The following is a 24,589-nucleotide window of genomic DNA, read 5'->3' as shown; positions in this document are numbered from 1 at the left end:
GTTTTATGGGTGTGTGCGAAAAAACACTACCGTTTCTGGGAAAAACGCGGGAGTGGCTGGAGAAACGGGGGAGTGTCTGGGCGAACGCTGGGTGTGTTTGTGACGTCAAACCAGGAACGACAAGCACTGAACTGATCGCAGATGCCGAGTAAGTCTGGAGCTACTCAGAAACTGCTAAGAAGTGTCTATTCGCAATTCTGCTAATCTTTCGTTCGCAATTTTGATAAGCTAAGATTCACTCCCAGTAGGCGGCGGCTTAGCGTGTGCAAAGCTGCTAAAAGCAGCTTGCGAGCGAACAACTCGGAATGAGGGCCTATGTGTTTCAGAGCATCATTTGCAGCAATCTCCGTAGCTAATCTGACTCTTGTGCAGGGACAGATGAGACCTCACTGCTGATTGCCAGGTACACTGCAAATTATGTACATGACATGAAAGTCTTTTAATGAGCCCTCATATCTAATGACATTCTTCTCCAGTCCTCCACTGAGCTCAATATATCACTCTCTCACCCTGGGATGCCCCCCATGCCTCCATTCTTACCACTTACACCTCATCCCCCTCACCTCACTCGCTTCTCACCAAACACCCCACTCGCTCCTCAGCCCTCACCCCACTCGCTTCTCACCCCACTCACTTCTCACCCCACTCACCCCTCACCCCACTCGCTTCTCACCCAACACCCCACTCGCTCCTCAGCCCTCACCCCACTCGCTTCTCACCCCACTCACTTCTCACCCCACTCACCCCTCACCCCACTCGCTTCTCACCCAACACCCCACTCGCTCCTCACTCCACTCGCTTCTCACCCCACTCGCTTCTCACCCAACACCCCACTCGCTCCTCAGCCCTCACCCCACTCGCTTCTCACTCCACTCGCTTCTCACCCCTCACCCCACTCGCTTCTCACCCAACACCCCACTCACTCCACTCGCTTCTCACCCCACTCACTCCTCACCCCTCACCCCACTCGCTTCTCATCCAACACCCCACTCGCTCCTTAGCCCTCACCCCACTCGCCTCTCATCCCACTCACCCCTCACTCCACTCGCTTCTCACCCCACTCACTCCTCACCCCACTCGCTTCTCACCCCTCACTCCACTCGCTTCTCACCCCATTCCACCCCACTCACTTCTCACTCCACTCACTCCTCACCCCACTCGCTCCTTCCCCCTCTCACTCCTCACCCCACTAGCTCCTCAGCCCTCACCCCACTCACTCCTCACCCCACTCACTCCTCACCCTCACCCCACTTGCTCCTCACCCCACTCACTCCTCAGCCCTCACCCCACTCGCTTCTCACCCCTCACCCCACTCACTTCTCACCCCACTCCTCACCCCACTCGCTTCTCACTCCTCACCCCACTCGCTTCTCGACCCTCACCCCACTCACTCCTCACCCCACTTGCTCCTCACTCCTCACCGCACTCGCTCCTCACCCCACTTTGTCCTCACTCCTCACCCCACTAGCTCCTCAGCCCTCACCCCACTCACTCCTCACCCCTCACCCCACTTGCTCCTCACCCCACTTCTCAGCCCTCACCCCACTCGCTTCTCACCCCTCACCCCACTCACATCTCACCCCACTCCTCACCCTACTCGCTTCTCACCCCTCACCCCACTCGCTTCTCGCCCCTCACCCCACTCACTCCTCACCCCACTCGCTCCTCACCCCACTCGCTCCTCACTCCTCACCCCACTCGCTCCTCACCCCACTTGCTCCTCACTCCTCACCCCACTCACTCCTCACCCCACTCGCTCCTCACCCAACTCGCTCCTCACCCCACTCGCTCCTCACCCCACTGGCTCCTCAGCCCTCACCCCACTCGCTTCTCATCCAACACCCCACACGCTCCTCACCCCACTCACTCCCCACCCAACACCCCACTCGCTCCTCAGCCCTCACCCCACTCGCTTATCACCCCTCACTCCACTCGCTTCTCACCCCACTCGCTCCTCACCCCACTCACTTCTCACCCCCTCACCTTGCATTTCTTGGTCTTGAAGTCCTTGGGTAACATGTCGTAGTTCAGGTGGGTGGGGATGACCCTCCTGGATGTGATATTGTTCATCTCTTCTAGTTTTGAAACATCTCCGAACTCAATGGGGGAGGTCAGCATAACTTTGGAGGAGTAGAGATGCTTCATGATCTCTGCGAGCCAGTGCGTACCTGTGATAGCCGTGTGAGGAACACACCAGGTGAGACACTCCGACACAGGAATACAAAGACACATTGTTACTCTGATCACATGGGGACACAATCTCAGGAAAACACTGCAGGACCTAACAAGTCCCAGATTCAGACAAATCCTACGGGGTATTACCAGGATTAAATTCCAGCTGAATCCTTCCCGTTTGTCCACTAGTATCCTGGTGTCCTGGTAATTTGAGGCATTGGGGGTACGGGCTCCCAGGAGCTAGCAATACCGATAACATTCAGGCATTTGGTTTCTACCTTGGCCGTATTATGCTAAATCGACGTTCTGATTCAGTTTCATATTTGGCAGAAATGTTTGTAAAGAAATTTTATAGTCGGCTGAATCTACCTGGTGGCTTCGTGGCACCCCCACTAGGCAAATACAAACTACAATTACTGTGAGGCACGAGGCACCAATTCATGGAGCAGAGAAATGCCATATTGCATTAAACAGGGCTTTTCTCTGCCTAGTGCTATTCACAGAGCGGGTTTCGCTGGAGAAGTTCCTGACTTCCCCAACAGCCCCCCTGCTCCGCGGCTCCATCCCATCACCATGCTGCAGCCTCAGCTGCCGGGGCATTTGCAGAACGGACCTGGCTGCCGACTCCGCGCATTGCAGAGGACCGCAGCTGAAGACAGGCTCGTTGCAGAACTGCTACTCAACAAAGCTATATATTATATCGAACTGATGCGATAGTGACAACAAACAATTCTCATTTCGCTTTCTTTGTGAATAAACCCCATTCTTAGAGAAATAAGACTATACCAGATTTTGGGTAGGAGACGATGAGGATGTCGTCCTCTCTGGCCTGAAAGGTGTCCAGGGATCGCAGGAGCTCGGCCGAGGAGCGGGTTGTAAAGGGGATCCCGTTGAAGACATGGATGAGATCGGTGTGGAGAGACATAGTGAGGACCGTAGGAAGTGTTACTTGGCGGATGCACTAGTAAGATGCAACAGCACTGAGGCTGAGGCACAGGGCTAATATAAGGGAGGTAGGAGGTGTGTCCCTGACCGGCATTCATTACTGTTCAACTAATTTGTCACAATTGCAGCTTATCAGTGACTTTATGACTTGGCTGATTACGATTGATTGCAAACATTCAAATGAAACAATAAGCTATCATATATGATTTGATCAATACGGACTTGGTCAACCTTTATTTAACCATTATGTAAGTAAATGTACACTAAACCTGGTAACCCGGCCGACCGCTCTTATCACTTCGTGGAAAATAATAATATTATCTTCACGCTGAAAATCTCGGTGAGGTTTTGTGATTACCAGGAAAGAAATCAATTGGGTCATAAGAGAATTTATCTAAGTGCGGAGGGCAGTGATGGACCCTAACCGGCAGCGATTGATCAGCTGGTGATGGGTTAGTGCTGCGTCACGCTGACCTGTGCTGGCGTCTCGTGTTATATGATTAATCGCTCATTTTTATTGTCATTTAACACTTTCCTGTCCCTTACATACAGAACGTTTTCCTGAGGTGGGATCTGAGTATGATGCATCCTACGTGAATATAACTGAGACCCAGATCATCTATTAGGAGATCTAGGGGGAGATGTATTAAAGCTTGAGAGAGAGAGATAAAGTATCAGCCAATCAGCTCCTACCTGTCATTTTTCAAACACAGCCTGTTACGTGGCAGTTAGGAGCTGAATGGTTGGTACTTTATTTCCGGCCACTTTATCTCCAGGCTTTGATAACTTTATCTCTATCCGAGCTTTAATAAACTCCCACTTAAGGCCCGGGAGAGGGGAAGGGGGGGTTTAATATGGGTTTTCTCTGACAAATGGAGAGGGAACAGGGGGGGTGTCATTCCGAGTTGATCGCTTGCTGCCGATTTTCGCAGCGCAGCGATCAGGTGAAAAAGCTGCATTTCTGCGCATGCGTATGGGCCGCAATGCGCATGCGCGTCGTACAGGTACAAAGCCCGTTGTGGTTGTGCACAGGTTCTAGCGAAGTTTTTCTTCGCACTGACGGTCGCAAGAAGATTGACAGGAAGTTACTGGGTGTCAACTGACCGTTTTCAGGGAGGGTTTGCAAAAACGCAGGCGTGTCTGGAAAAATGCAGGCGTGGCTGGGCGTTCGCTGGGCGGGAGTATGATGTCAAATCCGGACACGAATAGGCTGAAGTGATCGCAAGCGCTGAGTAGGTTCAGAGCTACTCTGAAACTGCGCAAACTGTTTTTGGAGAGAGTATTGACTGCATAGGAGAGGAAAGAGTTAAACATCTGGGGAGGGGTGGACCTAGCTGTGAGGAAAGTACAGCCTTCTTTAGGGGGAGGGTTTGCTATATATAGGGAAGGAGAGGCCATCTTAAGTCTCTTGGTGATTTGCTTTCCCACCCTCCCGCCCTGGTATTAAGAATTTGTGGCACGTGGGCTTTGGCTTTAAGTTGTTGGCTGTTTTCGTTGGCTATTTATTGGCGGAAAAGAACGGCAGTTTTGTATTGTAGGGAAAACTGTAGTGTTTTTACAGTTTGTTGTGGTTTAGGTGCACTCACCTCCATCGACTTATGGCCGCTTGACCACCCGTCCGGGAAGGCAGCGGCAGGGCACCCAGGAGCGGGGGGTAGTCACTGTGGGGGTTGAGTTGTCACCTATTACCGGTTTATAGTAAGTTTTAGTAAATTTATAGGGTTAGTTATTTAAAGTTAATTCAGATTAATTGAGCCGTTCTTTTGGGCCGCCACCATATGCCAGCTGGAGCGGCATATTAAATTAATTTCTTTATTACAGGTTTCCTAATGGATAGGGACAAATAAATAGCTAGCAATTTTCTGCCAAAATTCAAGTCTCAGTGTCGTTATTTCTGGTTCTAGGTTATGAATGCTTTACTTTCAAAGAAAGGGGTCCACCAAATATCACTAAGATGTTTAGTAGATCTCAGCTGCACAAGCGTTCGCACTTCTGCTAAGCTAAAATACACTCCCCAGTGGGCGGCGGCATAGCGTTTGCACGGCTGCTAAAACTAGCTAGCGAGCGATCAACTCGATATGACCCCCAAGGTGTCCAAACTAGTACCTTGCTTGGGGCCCCATGGGGTCCTAACAAGGCTTTAACTGCAATACAAGCCAGTGGCAGATAAAACACTACACATGTTACAGTTTAATTCTGCATTAAGACAAACAGCAATGGGTATATTACTAAAGTGCGGTTTTTCATGAGTGCCCATAGCAACCAATTAGATTCTGTCAATTCATAGACCGTTCTAGATAAATTACAGCTGACTGGTTGCTTTGGGCAACTTCTTCACTTCATCTCTTTCCAAGGCTTGATACTTTTCACTGCCACAAACCGTGAACTCACACCTGCTTATCACATCCGGTGCTACCTATTTACTAGCTGGCATGTTTCCACTGGTCAGTCATCACAGGATGCACCTATTGCTGAGGTACGGGGCGGCATGGGCATTTCCATCTTGCCTGAGGTCAGCTGACACAATTACAACCATTCACAGTATCTTTACTCCTCACATGACTCCGGTGTCCAATCCTGTTGTAGAGCACCCTATATAATCCATTCCCTGACACCTACTAATTGTCAGTACATCTTGCCTTCAAGCTACTCTTGGATGTCTGTGTCAGAAGTAGTACTCTGTCTAATGAGCTTCCTGCTACTGTTCCAGTTTCTCTCCAGTCTTATACAGAGAGCTGATGTCTTATCAAGATCTTTGGAAATAGAAGGAGAGTCAGAATTAGAAGAGTAATCCAGTCTTTGCAACCACTAAGATCTCATTAACTCCACCACCGGGCAAAATCCTTGTTTCCTCAGGTCTATGTAAAAAACATTATTGTCTTGGGCTCATGGTTCCCTTTTTGCTGGATACTCTGGAGTGACGAAGACGTATAAGTTTCTTCAAAGAATCTGTTGGTGGCCCACCATGAAATCAAATATTCAAGTCTTCATCTGCTCTTGTGCTAAATGTGCACAACATAAAATATTTTGTGAAGCTCCAGCTGGTCCTCTGCAACCTTTATCCATTCCTAAACAACCATGGTCCCATTTAGCAATGTTTTTTTTTATCACGGATCTACCACCCACTAAGGGATATAATACATTCTGGGTTGTGGTTGACCGATTTTCCAAGATGGTCCACTTTGTACCTCTAAATGGTTTGACTTCAGCTGCAAAGCTACCTCATCTTTTCATTTGTGAGATCTTCCAGCTTCATGGTCTTCCTGTTGAGATTGTCTCGGATCGAGGAGTTAAATTTGGAGCAAATTCCTGGAGAGCCTTATGCTCTGCCTTAAGTTTTCCTCTGCATGTCATCCACAGACAAATGGGCAAATGTAGAGCGTTAACCAAGAATTGGAGATTTACCTCATGCTCTGTATCTTCTTCCCAGGATAACTAGGTAGAACTCCTGCCATGGGCTAAATTTGCCCACAATTTCCGTTAACTTTCTGCCTCTACGCCTTTCTTTGCAGTTTACTGTATGGTCAACATACCCGGATTGCAGACTTTCAGTCTCTTCCTCCGGTAGATGTTCCCGTGGCCACTCACAGCTTGCAGCAGTTTACCAAGTTGTGGTAAGAGATCCATTAGGTTGTCCAACCACAATCTCTGACTCAAAGTACCTTAGATGAATTTTGTGTCACGATCCGGGTATCTGGACGCCATTTCTTACCCATCAGATGCCTCCTAAGGCTGGCTCAGTGCTCCAGGACCGGATCCCATCTGTTATCCTGATGTTTACATTCCTGTATCCTCTCCTGTCACTCTGAGACGCTGTCACAGTAAACGCCATATTACATCTGGCATGGCGTCTCCCGCGGCCTCCGCCGCCGTCCCTGAGCTTCTGCATGCAGAGTGTCTGAGTGGCGATTACGTCAGCCGCGGCCTCCGCTGTGTCCGCGTGGTTGGATGTGCACCTGTCAGCTTGGCGCCTCCTGTCTCCGGTGGCCGGCGCCGCCATTACTGTTTTCATTACCACATGGATTACAAACCAAACTTCCCTCCAAGTGTCTGCATGGGCGCAGCCATCTTGGATTCTGTCAGCTGATCATTTCCACCAATCTGTACTCAGTATTGATAATCTGCATAATTGCCTAGCCAATCCCTTCCTTGCTGCAGGTATAAATACACTGTGCCTGAGCAAGGAAGGCGTCAGTGCTTTGGTTGTCAAACCTAGTTCCTGTTTGTCTCTCTCCTGTGATTGTCTTCCAGGTTCCAGCTCCTGTCTCAAGACTTCCACCATAGAGACCCGCACCAGCATTCCACCTGCGGTGTAGCCTGACTCTCCGATCCATTGTGGATTCATCTGTTTCCAGCTACAACATTACCTGCTTCCAGCCCAGCTTCCAGCAGAGTACAGCTTCTCTTAAAGGGCCGGTGTCCTTTCTACAGTTTACCACTCTCCACCGGTATTATTATTTCTCCGCTCTCAAACTCTACATTTCATTCATATTGCATCGCTCTCAAGCTTCATTTATTATTTAACTGGTTCCAGCCAGTATCCACTCCGTGCCAACATCTGTCTGGTTCCAACCAGAACCCACAGCAGCTATTTTATTTACAGCAGTCCAGCTTTCCCTGGAACACCAGCTGGTACGATCCTGGGCTTTCTTCATTGCTACAGTCAGGCCTGGTAAGGACTTTCCAACTCGCAGATAATAAGAACTGTCTCATACTACCAGAGCTCTGTGGCCCCTGCCACCCTGTAGTACCCAGGAACTGTATTATTTCTCTGCTGATTTTATGTTTCTTTTACTGCTACTGTGATGCATGGAGTTTGTCATAAATAAACATCATTGACTTTTACTCAAGTTGTCGTGGTCACGCCTTCGGGCGGTTCTTCTTCATGTTACTTACATGTCCAGGGGTCTGATACAACCTCCCAGGTTCCGGTACATCTCAGCCCCTACAACTGAGGCTGCCTCCCGTCAGCTCAGGCCCTCAGTTGTGACAGTAAGCACTGACCTAATGAATCCAGCCGGAGACCAGGATCAAGCGGCCAGGCCGATGCAAGAACTGGCAGCCCGACTAGAACATCAGGAGGCTGCACAGGGCCACATCATCCGCTGTCTCCAGGATCTCTCTACTCGGCTGGATGGGATTCAGACAACTCTCCGTGGATCAGGCGCGTCTGGTGCGTCAACCACAGTGACTCCAGCTATAACCCCACCCACCTTACCCATTTCTGCTCCACGTCTTCATCTTCCAACGCCAGCAAAATTTGACGGATCTCCAAGATTCTGCAGGGGATTTCTCAACCAGTGTGAGATTCAGTTTGAGCTACAACCTGGCAATTTTCCCAGTGACCGTACAAAAATTGCCTACATTATTTCTCTTCTCAGTGGCTCAGCCCTTGATTGGGCATCACCGTTATGGGAGAGGTCCGACACCCTGCTATCTTCTTACACTGCATTCGTGTCAACATTCAGGCGCATCTTCGACGAGCCAGGCCGGGTAACCTCAGCTTCATCCGAGATTCTCCGTTTACGCCAGGGGTCACGTACTGTAGGACAATGGCCCTCATTCCGAGTTGATCGGTCGCAAGGCGAATTTAGCAGAGTTACACACGCTTAGTCTACGCCTACTGGGAGTGTATCTTAGCATCTTAAAAGTGCGAACGAAGTTTACGCAATATTGCGAACAAAAAAAACTTAGCAGTTTTAGAGTAGCTCCAGACTTACTCTGCCTGTGCGATCAGTTCAGTGCTTGTCGTTCCTGGTTTGACGTCACAAACACTCCCAGCGTTCGCCCAGACACTCCCCCGTTTCTCCGGCCACTCCTGCGTTTTTTCCGGAAACGGTAGCGTTTTCAGCCACACGCCCATAAAACGCCGTGTTTCCGCCCAGTAACACCCATTTCCTGTCAATCACACTACGTTCGCCGGTGCGAACAAAAAGCCGTGAGTAAAAATCCTTTCTTCATAGCAGAATTACTTAGCGCAGTCGCAGTGCGAACATTGCGCATGCGCTCTAAGCTGATTTTCACTGCGATGCGAAAAAAAAGAACGAGCGAACGACTCGGAATGAGGGCCAATATCTGATACAGTTCCAGATCCTGGCATCCGAACTGGCATGGAACGACGAGGCCCTGTATGCTGCATTCTGGCATGGCTTATCTGAGCGTATTAAAGATGAGTTAGCTACCAGAGACTTACCCTCTAAGTTAGACGAGCTAATCTCACTCTGCACGAAAGTTGATTTACGTTTCAGAGAGAGAGCAACTGAGCGTGGAAGATCATCTGCTCCAAAATCTTCTGCTCCTCCTCCTCGCCATCTGTCACCAACTAAAGATGAGCCCATGCAAATTGGCCGTTCCCGTTTAACTTCTGCTGAGCGCCGAAGACGTCTCTCCGAGTCTCTCTGTCTTTATTGTGCAGCTCCGTCTCACACCATTAATGCCTGTCCCAAACGTCCGGGAAACTCCAAATCCTAGCTCGCCAAGGAGAGGGCCGGCTAGGAGTAATGATCTCCTCTCCATCTCCTCAAGATTGTAATCTCCCAGTCTCTCTTCAAGTTGCTCAACGTTATCGGAACGTCATTGCCCTCCTTGATTCCGGAGCAGCTGGGAACTTTATTACCGAAGCCTATGTTAAACGGTGGTCCCTACCCACCGAGAGACTTCCTTCGTCCATTTCTTTAACTGCCGTGGATGGCAGCAAAATTTTTGATGCAGTTATTTCTTTAAGGACTCTACCAGTTCGTCTGAGAGTGGGAGTTCTTCATTCCGAACTTATTTCTTTTTTAGTGATTCCAAGAGCCACACATCCTGTGGTCCTGGGCCTTCCATGGCTCCGTCTTCACAATCCTACAATTGATTGGACGACTACGCAAATCCTGGAATGGGGTTCCTCCTGTGCTGAGACATGTTTGTTTAAAGTATTGCCTGTCTGTTCTTCCTCCCCCAGGTCGTCTGATGTTCCACCTCCTCCATATCAAGATTTCACGGATGTGTTCAGTAAAGCTTCTGCTGATATCCTTCCTCCTCATAGAGAATGGGACTGCCCGATTGATCTCGTTCCAGGGAAGGTTCCACCTCGAGGCCGAACTTATCCGTTGTCTCTGCCTGAGATGCATTCTATGGAGGAATACATTAAAGAGAACCTAGCAAAGGGGTTCATTCGACCTTCTTCTTCCCCAGCCGGCGCAGGCTTCTTTTTTGTAAAAAAGAAAGATGGTGGTCTGCGGCCGTGCATCGACTACAGAGGTTTGAACGACATTACCATCAAGAACCGTTATCCTTTACCCCTGATTACTGAGCTCTTTGACAGAGTTAGCGGAGCTACCATCTTTATAAAGCTGGACTTGAGAGGTGCATACAATCTCATCCGGATCCGTGAGGGTGACGAGTGGAAGACCGCCTTTAACACCCGTGATGGACATTATGAGTACCTCGTCATGCCCTTCGGATTGAGCAATGCTCCAGCTGTCTTCCAGCATTTTGTCAATGAGATCTTCAGAGACATTCTATACCGTCATGTCGTGGTCTATCTAGACGATATCCTCGTTTTTGCCAACGATTTAGAGGAACATCGTTTTTGGGTTAAAGAGGTTCTGTCCCGTCTCCGTGTCAATCATCTCTATTGCAAATTAGAGAAATGCGTCTTTGAAGTCAAGTCCATTCCGTTTCTACTAGGGTACATTGTGTCCGGTTCCGGACTAGAGATGGATCCTGAGAAACTACAAGCAATCCAAAATTGGCCGGTACCCTTAACCCTCAAAGGGGTCCAGAGGTTCTTAGGGTTCGCCAACTATTACCGAAAGTTTATACGAGACTTTTCCACCATTGTGGCGCCTATTACTGCTTTCACTAAGAAGGGTGCTAACCCGTCCAAGTGGTCTGAAGAAGCCATGCAAGCATTTCATCTTTTAAAACAAAGGTTCATCTCTGCGCCTGTTCTGAAACAGCCTGACATCGACTCTCCTTTCATCTTAGAGGTGGATGCCTCCTCCGTTGGAGTAGGAGCGGTGTTATCTCAGAGGGCTAAAGATGGCCATTTACACCCTTGCAGTTTCTTCTCCCGGAAGTTCTCCCCAGCTGAGCGCAACTATGCCATTGGCGACCAGGAGTTGCTAGCCATCAAGCTCGCTCTAGAAGAGTGGAGGTATCTGTTGGAGGGAGCTTCTCATTCAATCACCATACTTACAGACCACAAGAACCTGTTATATCTGAAAGGCGCACAATGTCTCAACCCTCGTCAGGCCAGATGGGCACTTTTCTTTTCCAGGTTCGACTTTAAACTCCAGTTCTGTCCGGGCTCTCAGAATCGCAAGGCCGATGCCCTTTCCCGCTCATGGGAGCAAGAAAATGAGTCAGAGTCTTCAGACAAGCATCCTATTATAAATCCGTTGGCATTCTCCACGGTAGGGATGGACTCTACGCCCCCATCAGGGAAAAGTTTTGTGAAACCGATGCTAAGGAAGAAGCTCATGCATTGGGCCCATGCTTCCCGTTTTGCCGGACATACAGGTATCCAAAAAACCCTGGAGTTTATCTCTAGGTCCTATTGGTGGCCAACTCTGAAAAAGGACGTCTTGGAGTTTATTGCATCTTGTCCAAAGTGTGCTCAACATAAGGTATCCCGCCAGTCGCCTGCGGGGCAACTGGTTCCACTATCTGTTCCCCGTCGACCTTGGACCCATTTGTCGATGGATTTTATTACAGATTTACCCATGTGCAACAAGTTCAATACCATCTGGGTGGTAGTTGACCGGTTCACCAAGATGGCACACTTCATTCCTCTCACCGGTCTTCCGTCAGCTTCCAAGTTGGCTCAAGTATTCATACAAGAGATCTTCCGACTCCACGGTCTTCCTGAAGAAATTATCTCAGATCGAGGAGTTCAATTCACAGCCAAATTCTGGTGAAGTTTATGTCAAGTCCTCCAAGTCAAGCTAAAGTTTTCCACGGCTTACCATCCTCAGACCAATGGTCAAACCGAGAGGGTGAATCAGGACTTGGAGGCCTTCCTCCGCATCTATGTGTCCTCCTCTCAAGATGACTGGGTTCAATTACTTCCCTGGGCCGAGTTCTGTCATAACAACCAGTATCATTCTTCATCTGCTTCAACACCATTCTTCACTAACTTTGGATTCCACCCTAAAGTCCCTGAGTTCCAACCGCTTCCAGCAACTTCTGTTCCCGCAGTGGATATCACCTTGCATCAGTTTGCCAATATCTGGAAGAGCGTACGATCAGCTCTGCTCAAGGCATCGTTCAGGTACAAGAAGTTTGCGGATAAGAAGCGTCGAGCAGTTCCTGCTCTCAAGGTGGGTGATCGGGTATGGTTATCCACGAAGAATTTGAGATTAAGAGTTCCCAGTATGAAGTTTGCACCTCGCTATATCGGTCCTTTCAAGATTGAACAAGTCATCAATCCTGTTGCTTACAGACTTCAGTTGCCTCCCTTCTTAAAAATACCCAGGACATTCCAAGTTTCCCTATTGAAACCGCTGATCTTGAATCGGTTTCATTCCTCACTTCCTCCAACTCCGAAAGTCCAAACTCAACGAGGCGTTGAGTATGAAGTAGCCAAGATCCTGGACTCACGTCACCGTTACGGTCAACTACAATATCTTATTGACTGGAAGGGTTATGGCCCTGAGGAACGTTCATGGACCAATGCTTCTGATGTCCATGCTCCTGCCTTGGTCCGGAGATTCCATTCCAAGTTTCCTCAAAAGCCAAAGAAGTGTCCTGGGGCCACTCCTAAGGGGGGGGGTGCTGTCACGATCCGGGTATCTGGACGCCATTTCTTACCCATCAGATGCCTCCTAAGGCTGGCTCAGCGCTCCAGGACCGGATCCCATCTGTTATCCTGATGTTTACATTCCTGTATCCTCTCCTGTCACTCTGAGACGCTGTCACAGTAAACGCCATATTACATCTGGCATGGCGTCTCCCGCAGCCTCCGCCGCCGTCCCTGAGCTTCTGCATGCAGAGTGTCTGAGTGGCGATTACGTCAGCCGCGGCCTCCGCTGTGTCCGCGTGGTTGGATGTGCACCTGTCAGCTTGGCGCCTCCTGTCTCCGGTGGCCGGCGCCGCCATTACTGTTTTCATTACCACATGGATTACAAACCAAACTTCCCTCCAAGTGTCTGCATGGGCGCAGCCATCTTGGATTCTGTCAGCTGATCATTTCCACCAATCTGTACTCAGTATTGATAATCTGCATAATTGCCTAGCCAATCCCTTCCTTGCTGCAGGTATAAATACACTGTGCCTGAGCAAGGAAGGCGTCAGTGCTTTGGTTGTCAAACCTAGTTCCTGTTTGTCTCTCTCCTGTGATTGTCTTCCAGGTTCCAGCTCCTGTCTCAAGACTTCCACCATAGAGACCCGCACCAGCATTCCACCTGCGGTGTAGCCTGACTCTCCGATCCATTGTGGATTCATCTGTTTCCAGCTACAACATTACCTGCTTCCAGCCCAGCTTCCAGCAGAGTACAGCTTCTTTTAAAGGGCCGGTGTCCTTTCTACAGTTTACCACTCTCCACCGGTATTATTATTTCTCCGCTCTCAAACTCTACATTTCATTCATATTGCATCGCTCTCAAGCTTCATTTATTATTTAACTGGTTCCAGCCAGTATCCACTCCGTGCCAACATCTGTCTGGTTCCAACCAGAACCCACAGCAGCTATTTTATTTACAGCAGTCCAGCTTTCCCTGGAACACCAGCTGGTACGATCCTGGGCTTTCTTCATTGCTACAGTCAGGCCTGGTAAGGACTTTCCAACTCGCAGATAATAAGAACTATCTCATACTACCAGAGCTCTGTGGCCCCTGCCACCCTGTAGTACCCAGGAACTGTATTATTTCTCTGCTGATTTTATGTTTCTTTTACTGCTACTGTGATGCATGGAGTTTGTCATAAATAAACATCATTGACTTTTATTCAAGTTGTCGTGGTCACGCCTTCGGGCGGTTCTTCTTCATGTTACTTACATGTCCAGGGGTCTGATACAACCTCCCAGGTTCTGGCACATCTCAGCCCCTACAACTGAGGCTGCCTCCCGTCAGCTCAGGCCCTCAGTTGTGACATTTTGCTCCCAAGTTCATCGGACCTTTCCCTATTGAACATGTAATCAATCCAGTGGCCTACATGTTGAAACTGCCTCCTTATCTCTGAATTTTAATTCTTTTCACATTTCCTTGCTACGACCACTTGTCCTGAATCAATACCATTCATCACCTTCGAAGACTTTGCAAATTCAGACTAATCGTGGAATCCAGTTTGAGGTGGAAAGAATTCTGAACCCTCATTTTAGGTACAGTTGCTTACAGTACCTCACTGACAGTCCAGAAGAAAGAGCTTGGATCAACTTGTCTGATGTCCACGCTCCGTAAATAATTGGAGCCTTCCAAGCTAAGTTTCCTAAGAAGCCAAAGAAGTGTTCTATATCCACCCTCAAGAGGGGATTACTGTCAGGATTCACCAAAGCAACATTTGTCCTCAGGCATCCTGTGACTCCAGTTACCAGGTCTCCCTGAGTATCTTTATCCTGCTCAGTGTACTAAGCCATTCCAGTTCCAGGCCAGATATCTGTACTAAGCCATTCCGGTTCCAGCCCGGATCCTTGCATCAAGCTATTCTGGTTCTAGCCCGGATCCATGCATCAAGCCATTCCAGTTCCAGCCCAGATCCCTGTACTATGCCATTCTGGTTCTAGCCCGGATCCATGCATCAAGCCATTCCAGTTCCAGCCCAGATCCCTGTACTATGCCATTCTGGTTCCAGCCCGGATCCCTGTACTATGCCACTCTGGTTCCAACCTGGAATAAGTGATTACCTGGATCCTTGTACTAAGCCATTCGAATCCAGACAGATCCCTGTACTAAGCCATTCCGGTTCCAGCCCAGATCCCTGTACTATGCCACTCTGGTTCCAACCTGGAATAAGTGATTACCTGGATCCTTGTACTAAGCCATTCGAATCCAGACAGATCCCTGTACTAAGCCATTCCGGTTCCAGCCCAGATCCCTGTACTATGCCACTCTGGTTCCAACCCGGAATATATGATTACCTGGATCCTTGTACTAAGCCATTCGATTCCAGACAGATCCCTGTACTAAGCCATTCCGGTTCCAGTTCTGAGTCCAATATTCAAGTTTCTCCAGCCTCAGTTGTCTCCAGTGCTCAATCCATTTTGGTCTGAGTCCAGATCGGTTTCTCAAGACGCCCACCAGTTGTTCACCTGCCACAGCAGGCACACATGTTCCAAGTGCGTTATTGGACTGATTCATCCTGTGGATACAAGCACTCACGACTTCCAGGCTCCAGTAGTATAGCTACCACTGCCAGTACCTTGCCTATCCCAGTATTGCTCTATTCTCCTTGCTCAGTCTTCAGGGTGCTCCTGAATGAGAAGCATCATTCAACATCCCAGTTTAATATACTCCAGTACAAGTCAGTCCTGCCCTGCGGCCCAGTACAGTGCAAACTCAAAATCTGACACTGACCCTGCATGGGCTATGATCCAGACTGACGGGAGCGGGACTGAACGCCTGAGCTGGAGAGTCCCCACTTCTGGGGACGCCGCCTATGAAACCTACAGATGGGTCCACGGTTATCTTGGCTAGTTTGCTGCGACTAGGTACAACATGGTTTATTAACATAAACCCTTCAGCTATTGTTCTCAGCTGCAATACAATACAGAGAACATTACAGCAGGGGATTAAGTCATTACAGCAGGGGATTATGTCATTACAGCAGGGGATTAAGTCTGACTGCCCAATCTCAATTAATCCTATTACAGGTCAAGATAAACATGGACCCATCTGTATGTGGGATGTGGCTGGCGGCGGGACTGGCGGGATTGCAGCAGGTGTCGGAGATATCTGCTGCAGTCCCTCCTACATACATTCATGGGATACTTATTATTTTTGGTTAACCCCCGAAAATACAGAAATAGCTGCAAATATTGTTTGATAAATAGGACCCTATAGCATTATACATAATCCGCATACACAGCATTATACATAATCCACATACACAGCATTATACATAATCCACATACACAGCATTATACATAATCCACATACACAGCATTATACATAATCCACATACACAGCATTATACATAATCCACATACACAGCATTATACATAATCCACATACACAGCATTATACATAATCCGCATACACAGCATTATACATAATCCACATACACAGCATTATACATAATCCGCATACACAGCATTATACATAATCCACATACACAGCATTATACATAATCCGCATACACAGCATTATACATAATCCGCATACACAGCATTATACATAATCCACATACACAGCATTATACATAATCCACATACACAGCATTATACATAATCCACATACACAGCATTATACATAATCCACATACACAGCATTATACATAATCCACATACACAGCATTATACATAATCCGCATACACAGCATTATACATAATCCACATACACAGCATTATACATAATCCACATACACAGCATTATACATACAAACATGGGGGTAATTCCAAGTTGATCGCAGCAGGAATTTTGTTAGCAGTTGGGCAAAACCATGTGCACTGCAGGGGAGGCAGATATAACATGTGCAGAAAGAGTTAGATTTAACCTAACCTCACCTCACCGCTGACCGCAAAGTTCCCACCATTGAAGATAATGGAGCGGCTTTGCGATGCGCTGTCTGCCAGCTCTGACGCGCATAGCTAATCAGGAGAGTGCCACGACGTGGCGCTCCCTGATTGGCTGAAGGGACCCTCTGTGACAGGAGTCACGGGGGGGTCTCAGCATTCGGGGGAAAGGGGTCCCATGTGTAAACATGGGACCCCTTTCAGTGCGTGGTTCGGGTATGCGGTTTGTTTTTTTGCCAAGTACGTGGATTACAAAAAAAGAACAGGACACACTGGATTTAGGTGAGTATAATTTTATTTTCAGGTACCCCGGATTCTACTTGGAGACGTGTGGACAGAGTCGGCGTGTGAACATAGGTAAGTATGTGTGTCGGCATGTATGTAATAAAGTTTTACTTTCACGGTGTGCGTGTCCTGTTTCTAATCTATTTGGGTATTTTTTTTGCAGTAGAACTACAGGTACCAGCGGGCCCGTTTCCCCCCGCATGCTGGGCCTTGTGGTTCTCCAAGTACCAGCTTGCGGGGGAGGCTTGCTGGGACTTGTAGTTCTGCTGCAAAAAACAATATTCTTTTATTTTTACACATGGCTATCAGCCCCCCATCCGCAGCCCTTGGATGGGGGGGACAGCCTCGGGCTTCACCCCTGGCCCTTGGGTGGCTGGAGGGGGGGACCCCTTGATTTAAGAGGTCCCCACTCCTCCAGGGTACCCCGGCTAGGGGTGACTAGTTGGGGGGGTAATGCCACGGCCGCAGGGACCTATATAAAAGTGTCCCCCGGCTGTGGCATTATCTCTCTAGCTAGTGGAGCCCGGTGCTGGTGCTACGTCTTTTATCCCCCGTATTTTTTGCACCAGGACCGGACGCAGAGCCCGGTGCTGGTTCTAAAAATACGGGGGATCCCCTGTCAATTTTTTCCCTGTATTTTTACAACCAGGACCGGCTCAAAGAGCCCGAGGCTGGTTATGCTTAGGAGGGGGGACCCCACGCAATTTTTTTCTCAGGTTTTTTAACCTTTTTTGTGCCGTCCGAAAAGTCGAATCCAGGACGCACCTATCCGTCAATTGGTCCGTTTTTCGACAGCGGGACTGTCGAATGCGTTTTTTATTGAATATGTCGAATTCCGGCACCCGCCGGCCGGGATTCGATGGTCGAATTGTGTCGAATTTAAAAACGGGCGAAAAGCCGCCGCAATTCGCCCGGAATTGCATATACCCCCATATCTCCAGAAGGATATAAATACATTAGAGAGTGTACAAAGAAGGGCAACTAAAATGGTGCATGGCCTACATCACAAAACGTACCCAGAAAGGCTAAGAGATCTTAACATGTATAGTTTGGAGGAGAGAAGGGAAAGGGGGGACATGATAGAAACTTTCAAATATACCAAAGGTTTTAACAAAGTTCAGGAGGGAAATATTCTCCAAAGGAAGAGAAGTATTAGAACTCGAGGACATACACTGAGACTGGAGGGAGGCAGGTTCAGGGGAAATTTAAGGAAAAATTACTTCACAGAAAGGGTAGTGGAAAAGTGGAATAGCCTTCCATCAGAGGTGGTAGTTTAATGTGCTGGGGACTATAACAGTATAATGTGCAGGACCTACTGCAGTATAACATGCTAGACCATACTGCGGTATAATGTGCTGGACACTACAGCAGCATAAAGTGCTGCACACTACTGCAGTATAATGTGCTGGACACTACTGAACTATAATGTACTGGACACTGCTGCCATCATTGTATACAGGATTTGCTGGACATAACTGTGGATACTGAATGCCTTGGCACTGGCATACTCTGTGCGGAATGCATTATATCCTGTTATGGAAAGTTGCAGTATCATTCTACTCTAGATAACGTTGTTTATAGGATCAGCTTATCCTACACTGTAGATAACTCCTGAGGCTTCCAGACCTCCACAGGGGAGGACCCAAAGGTGTAGAGTCCAGGACTTTGCAGCCCCCTGACAGGACCACCAGCGGTTTTCACACCAGTATAGAATGATACTCCAAAGTGCAGCATCAATAATTGCTGGACCAAGACCTTCCTGACGGCTGATTAGATATTTATCATCTTTTTTTATATGCGAGCTACTATTTCCCGTCACACATCGATTGCACAGAATAACAAAACACAATCAGGGACAGCGGATTTCATCATTTAGAGCTGATTTAGGCAGGAAATGAAATGTTGAAGTTACTTATTAAACCCCACCGGGTATTTTCTGGTTGGTAAAACATCTCATGCAAATGAGAGGACACAAATTAATGTCACATATAAGACTATAATAAAGCAATTATCATTTACACATTCCCTCAGATTCCAATCTACAGCAAATAACACAATCTGACGGCTTTATTTCCTGCTGGTAGCGCACGTAGGTAACAGGGAAGTTCCTACAAATTAAATGTTTTCTACGGATGTCTTACCATGTCTGCTCTAACACATGATGACATTAAATGTCTTCATATCTGAATCATGTTTCCGTCTCTAGTGTTCAGGGACGTCGATGGGTCCTAACCTGGCACCAGTATTGGCCAACATCTGTATGCTTTGAGGAGAAACATAACGCATTCATAGTTTACATCTAAGATCCTCAAATACCATTGTTATCAACAATTAATACATATGAGTGACAGATTCCTGGAACTGGGATATTTGTCCAAAGATATACAGATAGCCATCTTCAAAGCCACGAACATAGATAAAGAACAGCTATAGAAGAGAAAGAATGAAACACTATTAATGGTAATTAAGGTTTCACTGGATGTAATTTCAGCAATTGATCGTGTCACACAGAGGCGTAACTCTGGGAGGCAATGGAGTCATCTGCCGCCGGGCTCCTGCTTTGAAGGGGGGCATCTCTCCCATTCTGTGACTCCAATTGGTTAAGTTAATTGATAGCCTTTGCTATCTCTTCAGTGGCCGACTTCCTCACTGCTCCCTGCACCCTACAAGTCACACATTTTACAAGTATCACACCCAGGATTAGAAACCACACCCTATTACACTGGAAGCAGACACCTTACTGATGGAGCTATTTGCTCCTGTATAGGAAATATGAGAATTCTAACTATATGAAGATACTTCTCTGACAATTACACGTAACTTCATATAGTTAGAATTCTCATGCTTCCTATACAGGAGCAAATATCTCTATCAGTAAGGTGTCTGCCGTCAGTGCAACAGGTCATGGGTTCTAATCCTGGGTATGACTGCTAAGAAATGTGTGATTTAAAATAAAAGACAATGAAATGTATGTATACAGTATATAATTTTTTTTCCAGGTCACTCCATATACACTAGAGATGAGCGGGTTCGGTTCGCCGAGAACCGAACCCTACCGAACTCCACGTGTCAAACGCGGTTCCGAACCCGGTTCCTTTATTCCCACCTGACTCGGAAAACCCGAACGAGGCAAAATTTCATCATCCCGCTGTCGGATTCTCGCAAGATTCGGATTCCATATAAAGAGCCGCGCATCGCCGCCATTTTCACTCGGGCATTGTAGAGAGTACAGAGAGGACGTGGCTACGTTCTCTCAGTATCAGTTCTCAGTATCAGTGCTCATTGTCTTGTGCTGCATCGTGCTGCTCAGTAATACTAGTACAGTGTCTTGTGCTGCATCTTGCTGCTGTAGGGTGTGTGGTAGTAGTGTCCTGTGACTGTGCATCGGTCATCATCATTCCAGTCACAGTGGTATCTGGGGGGTGACAATTCCAGAGTGCATTTGTGCTGCTCACTAATAGTAGTACAGTGTCTTGTGCTGCTCAGTGTCAGTTCTCCGTAGTATCATCATTGCTCAGTATCACTGCTCAGTAGTATCATCAGTGCTCAGTATCACTGCTCAGTAGTATCATCAGTGCTCAGTATCACTGGTCAGTGCTCAGTGTCTTGTGCTGCATTGTGCTGCTCAGTGTCAGTTCTAAGTATCACTGCTCAGTATCACTGCTCAGTAGTATCATCAGTGCTCAGAATCAATGGTCAGTTCTCAGTATCACTGCTCAGTAGTATCATCAGTGCTCAGTATCACTGCTCAGTAGTATCATCAGTGCTCAGTATCACTGCTCAGTAGTATCATCAGTGCTCAGTATCACTGGTCAGTGCTCAGTGTCTTGTGCTGCTCAGTGTCAGTTCTCAGTATCACTGCTCAGTAGTATCATCAGTGCTCAGTATCACTGCTCAGTAGTATCATCAGTGCTCAGTATCACTGGTCAGTGCTCAGTGTCTTGTGCTGCTCAGTGTCAGTTCTCAGTATCACTGCTCAGTAGTATCATCAGTGCTCAGTATCACTGCTCAGTAGTATCATCAGTGCTCAGTATCACTGCTCAGTAGTATCATCAGTGCTCAGTATCACTGCTCAGTAGTATCATCAGTGCTCAGTATCACTGCTCAGTAGTATCATCAGTTCTCAGTATCACTGCTCAGTAGTATCATCAGTGCTCAGTATCACTGCTCAGTAGTATCATCAGTGCTCAGTATCACTGGTCAGTGCTCAGTGTCTTGTGCTGCTCAGTGTCAGTTCTCAGTATCACTGCTCAGTAGTATCATCAGTGCTCAGTATCACTGCTCAGTAGTATCATCAGTGCTCAGTATCACTGGTCAGTGCTCAGTGTCTTGTGCTGCTCAGTGTCAGTTCTCAGTATCACTGCTCAGTAGTATCATCAGTGCTCAGTATCACTGCTCAGTAGTATCATCAGTGCTCAGTATCACTGCTCAGTAGTATCATCAGTGCTCAGTATCACTGCTCAGTAGTATCATCAGTGCTCAGTATCACTGGTCAGTGCTCAGTGTCTTGTGCTGCTCAGTGTCAGTTCTCAGCATCACTGCTCAGTAGTATCATCAGTGCTCAGTATCACTGCTCAGTGGTATCATCAGTGCTCAGAATCACTGGTCAGTGCTCAGTGTCTTGTGCTGCTCAGTGTCAGTTCTCAGTGTCAGTGGGGCGGATGTAACATGTGCAGAGAGCGTTAGATTTGGGTGGGTTATTTTGTTTCTGTGCAGGGTAAATACTGGCTGCTTTATTATTACACTACAATTTAGATTTCAGTTGAACACCCCACCCAAATCTAACGCTCTCTGCACATGTTACAGCTGCCTCCAATGCACTGCACATGGTTTTGCCCATTTGCTTACAAATTTGCTGCTGCGATCAGGTCTGAATTAGGCCCCTACTAAATCTGTCCACAGTGTCCATCCACTCCAGTGCTGACCTGACCTGACCGATCTGTGTCCACTGTGTCCATCCACTCCAGTGCTGACCTGACCTACTGTATCTGTCCACTGTGTCCATCCACTCCAGTGCTGACCTGACCTATCTGTGTCCACTGTGTCCATCCACTCCAGTGCTGACCTGGCCTACTGTATCTGTCCACTGTGTCCATCCACTCCAGTGCTGACCTGACCTACTGTATCTGTCCACTGTGTCCATCCACTCCAGTGCTGACCTGACCTGTGTCCACTGTGTCCATCCACTCCAGTGCTGACCTGACCTGTGTCCACTGTGTCCATCCACTCCAGTGCTGACCTGACCTGTGTCCACTGTGTCCATCCACTCCAGTGCTGACCTGACCTGTGTCCACTGTGTCCATCCACTCCAGTGCTGACCTGACCTACTGTATCTGTCCATTGTGTCCATCCACTCCAGTGCTGACCTGGCCTGACCTATTGTATCTGTCCACTGTGTCCATCCACTGCAGTGCTGACCTGACCTGACCTATTGTATCTGTCCACTGTGTCCATCCACTGCAGTGCTGACCTGACCTGACCTATTGTATCTGTCCACTGTGTCCATCCACTCCAGTGCTGACCTGACCTATCTGTGTGTTATGAACCACAGGTAGTGGTTCATTCCTATTTTATGTTTATAAAGTTGTCTTGCATGCCAGGATTTCCTGTTGCTCTGTTTTAGAATACTCTTGTCTGCTGCCGCTGGTGAGTCTGTGTAATTGCAGCTTGTTCCCTTGTGTTCAGCCTCACCTGGCTGCTAATTGCATCTGGTCAGTTTGGAATCATGCAACAAGGCAGCTGCATGGGATTATTAATTAGGCCTCTCTGTTATATGCTGGCTGTTTGCAATTCACAGATGCTGGTGATATTCCTTGGTTTGCAGTCTGCTTGAGTTCTGAGCTTGGTTCCTGCTAGTTCCTGAGCTTCCTGTGTCGATTCCTGTGTCAGTCCCTGTGTCGATTCCTATGTCTGATCCCGTGTCCTGCCGTGAGGCGTTCCTGTCCTGAGGTCCAGTACCGTTGCCTGTGCAAGTTTCTGGCTTCTTGGTGTCCACCGGTCTGTCGTTTGGGATTCTGCCTGTCCTCCAGTTCTGAGAGTCTGTGTCAGCAGCATTGGGAGTTCCTGTCCGTTTGCCAGTATTCGTACCGGTTCCGTGAGTAGCGGCACGGCCGCGTCCGTCGGCCTAGGCCGCTGTATTCCCTTATTATTTCTGTCACTGGTGTTTTGCAGAGGGTTCTGCTTATGCTGTCACCGCCGGTACACAAAAGTATTGTGTCGGCGTGTGGTCAGCATTTCCTTTGTTGTTCTTTTCCTTTGGCGGCAAGCCGCACATACTTTGGTTTTAGGTTTGTTAGTAGCCCCTGGCCTTGTTGTTTAGTCAGAGGGCCCCTTGTTATCACCCTGTCTCGGTTCACTCTTTGTCTCTCATTAAGACCTGAGGGGGCATCGAAGTTGGGCAGACGTAATCCGCCCTTCAAACGCGGCTGCCATGGGCTCAAGCAACCATAGTCTCGCAAGAGTGTACTGACAGCACGGGTGAGACAACGGAGATAGGGCGCCAGGGGCTATTCCCTTTCCATTCCCCTTTCCCAGCATTACGTCCTGGTGCTCTGGACTCGCTTCATAACATCTCCCTTGTTCTGAGCACCAGGAACCTAACATTATCACCAGCCATACCACAAAAAAGAAATAAAACTTTTTTTCTTTTTTGGCCCAGTCCAGTGTCTAGTCTAGAATCCAGTCCTGTCTAGAATTCAGTGTTTAGAATCCAGTCCAGTGTTTTAGAATCCAGTCCAGTGTTTAGAATCCAGTCCGGTGTTTAGAATCCAGTCCGGTGTTTAAAAAAAAAAAAAAAAAGTCTTGTTTTGTTTAGCAAAATTTAGTCTTGCCTTGCCTTGCCTTGTCTTGCCTTGTCTTGCCTTGTCTTGTCTTGTCTAGTTTTAAATCCTCCTATGTCTACTATGCAAGCCCTGCAGGCATCTCTCGCAGCCCTGAACTCTGTATTCAGTGCTTTGAGACCAGAGCGACTAGAAGTTTTGCAGCAATCCCTAAAGCAACTGCAAAACCTTCTGACTAAAATCTTGCTCATTTTGCCAGAAGTCGTTGAGAGTACATCTATCTCTAAAGAGACTCTTGTTCACAGTATGGTGACAAGAGAATCCTCTGGTTTAATTGAAGAGAAAAGGTTTAAAAATTTTCTGCGGCCCAGGCTCTCAGAAGAGGAGCGTCTGCGTCGCAGAAACTTAAACTTATGCCTATATTGTGGGGGTTTAGGCCATTATCTGCAGACCTGTGAGTTGCGCAAGCCAAAGTGTGGTGACGAGTCTTGCCCTCTGGCCAAGTTGAGTCATGATACAAGACCTACTCCTGTCTCTACTGTGGCAGAGGTACTTGTCACACAACCCACACAAAAAAGCTCTCTGTCCTATAATTGGGGTCCTTGGGCAAGGGAGCCCCATTATAGATTCAGGAATCAAAAGAGAATGTTTCTCTCCTCTCTTGAGGTTCCTGTGGAAGCGGAGTTGCAAGTCCCTGGAGTGGTGCCCGATGCCCAGGTTCCTGGAGTGGTGCCCGATGCCCAGGTTCCTGGAG

At 48.0% G+C, this 24,589-nt stretch overlaps 1 protein-coding gene across 1 annotated transcript in view; it reads right to left on the bottom strand.

Moving 5' to 3' along the window:
- The window catches only part of LOC134935820 (sulfotransferase 1C2-like), a 31,136-nt gene extending 28,974 nt beyond the window's left edge, over positions 1 to 2,162 (bottom strand). The window contains exon 1 of the mRNA XM_063930638.1: positions 1,984 to 2,162. Within this exon, the coding sequence (XP_063786708.1) occupies positions 1,984 to 2,145 (162 nt within the window). The 5' untranslated portion in view covers positions 2,146 to 2,162. The remainder of the gene's footprint in view (positions 1 to 1,983) is intronic.
- Positions 2,163 to 24,589: the final 22,427 nt, after the last annotated feature.

This window comes from Pseudophryne corroboree, chromosome 6 (assembly GCF_028390025.1).
Source record: "Pseudophryne corroboree isolate aPseCor3 chromosome 6, aPseCor3.hap2, whole genome shotgun sequence".
NCBI classification, from domain to species: Eukaryota; Metazoa; Chordata; class Amphibia; order Anura; family Myobatrachidae; genus Pseudophryne; species Pseudophryne corroboree.
Note: the sequence above shows the minus strand (reverse complement) of the source record. Positions and strands in the feature narration are given on the sequence as shown.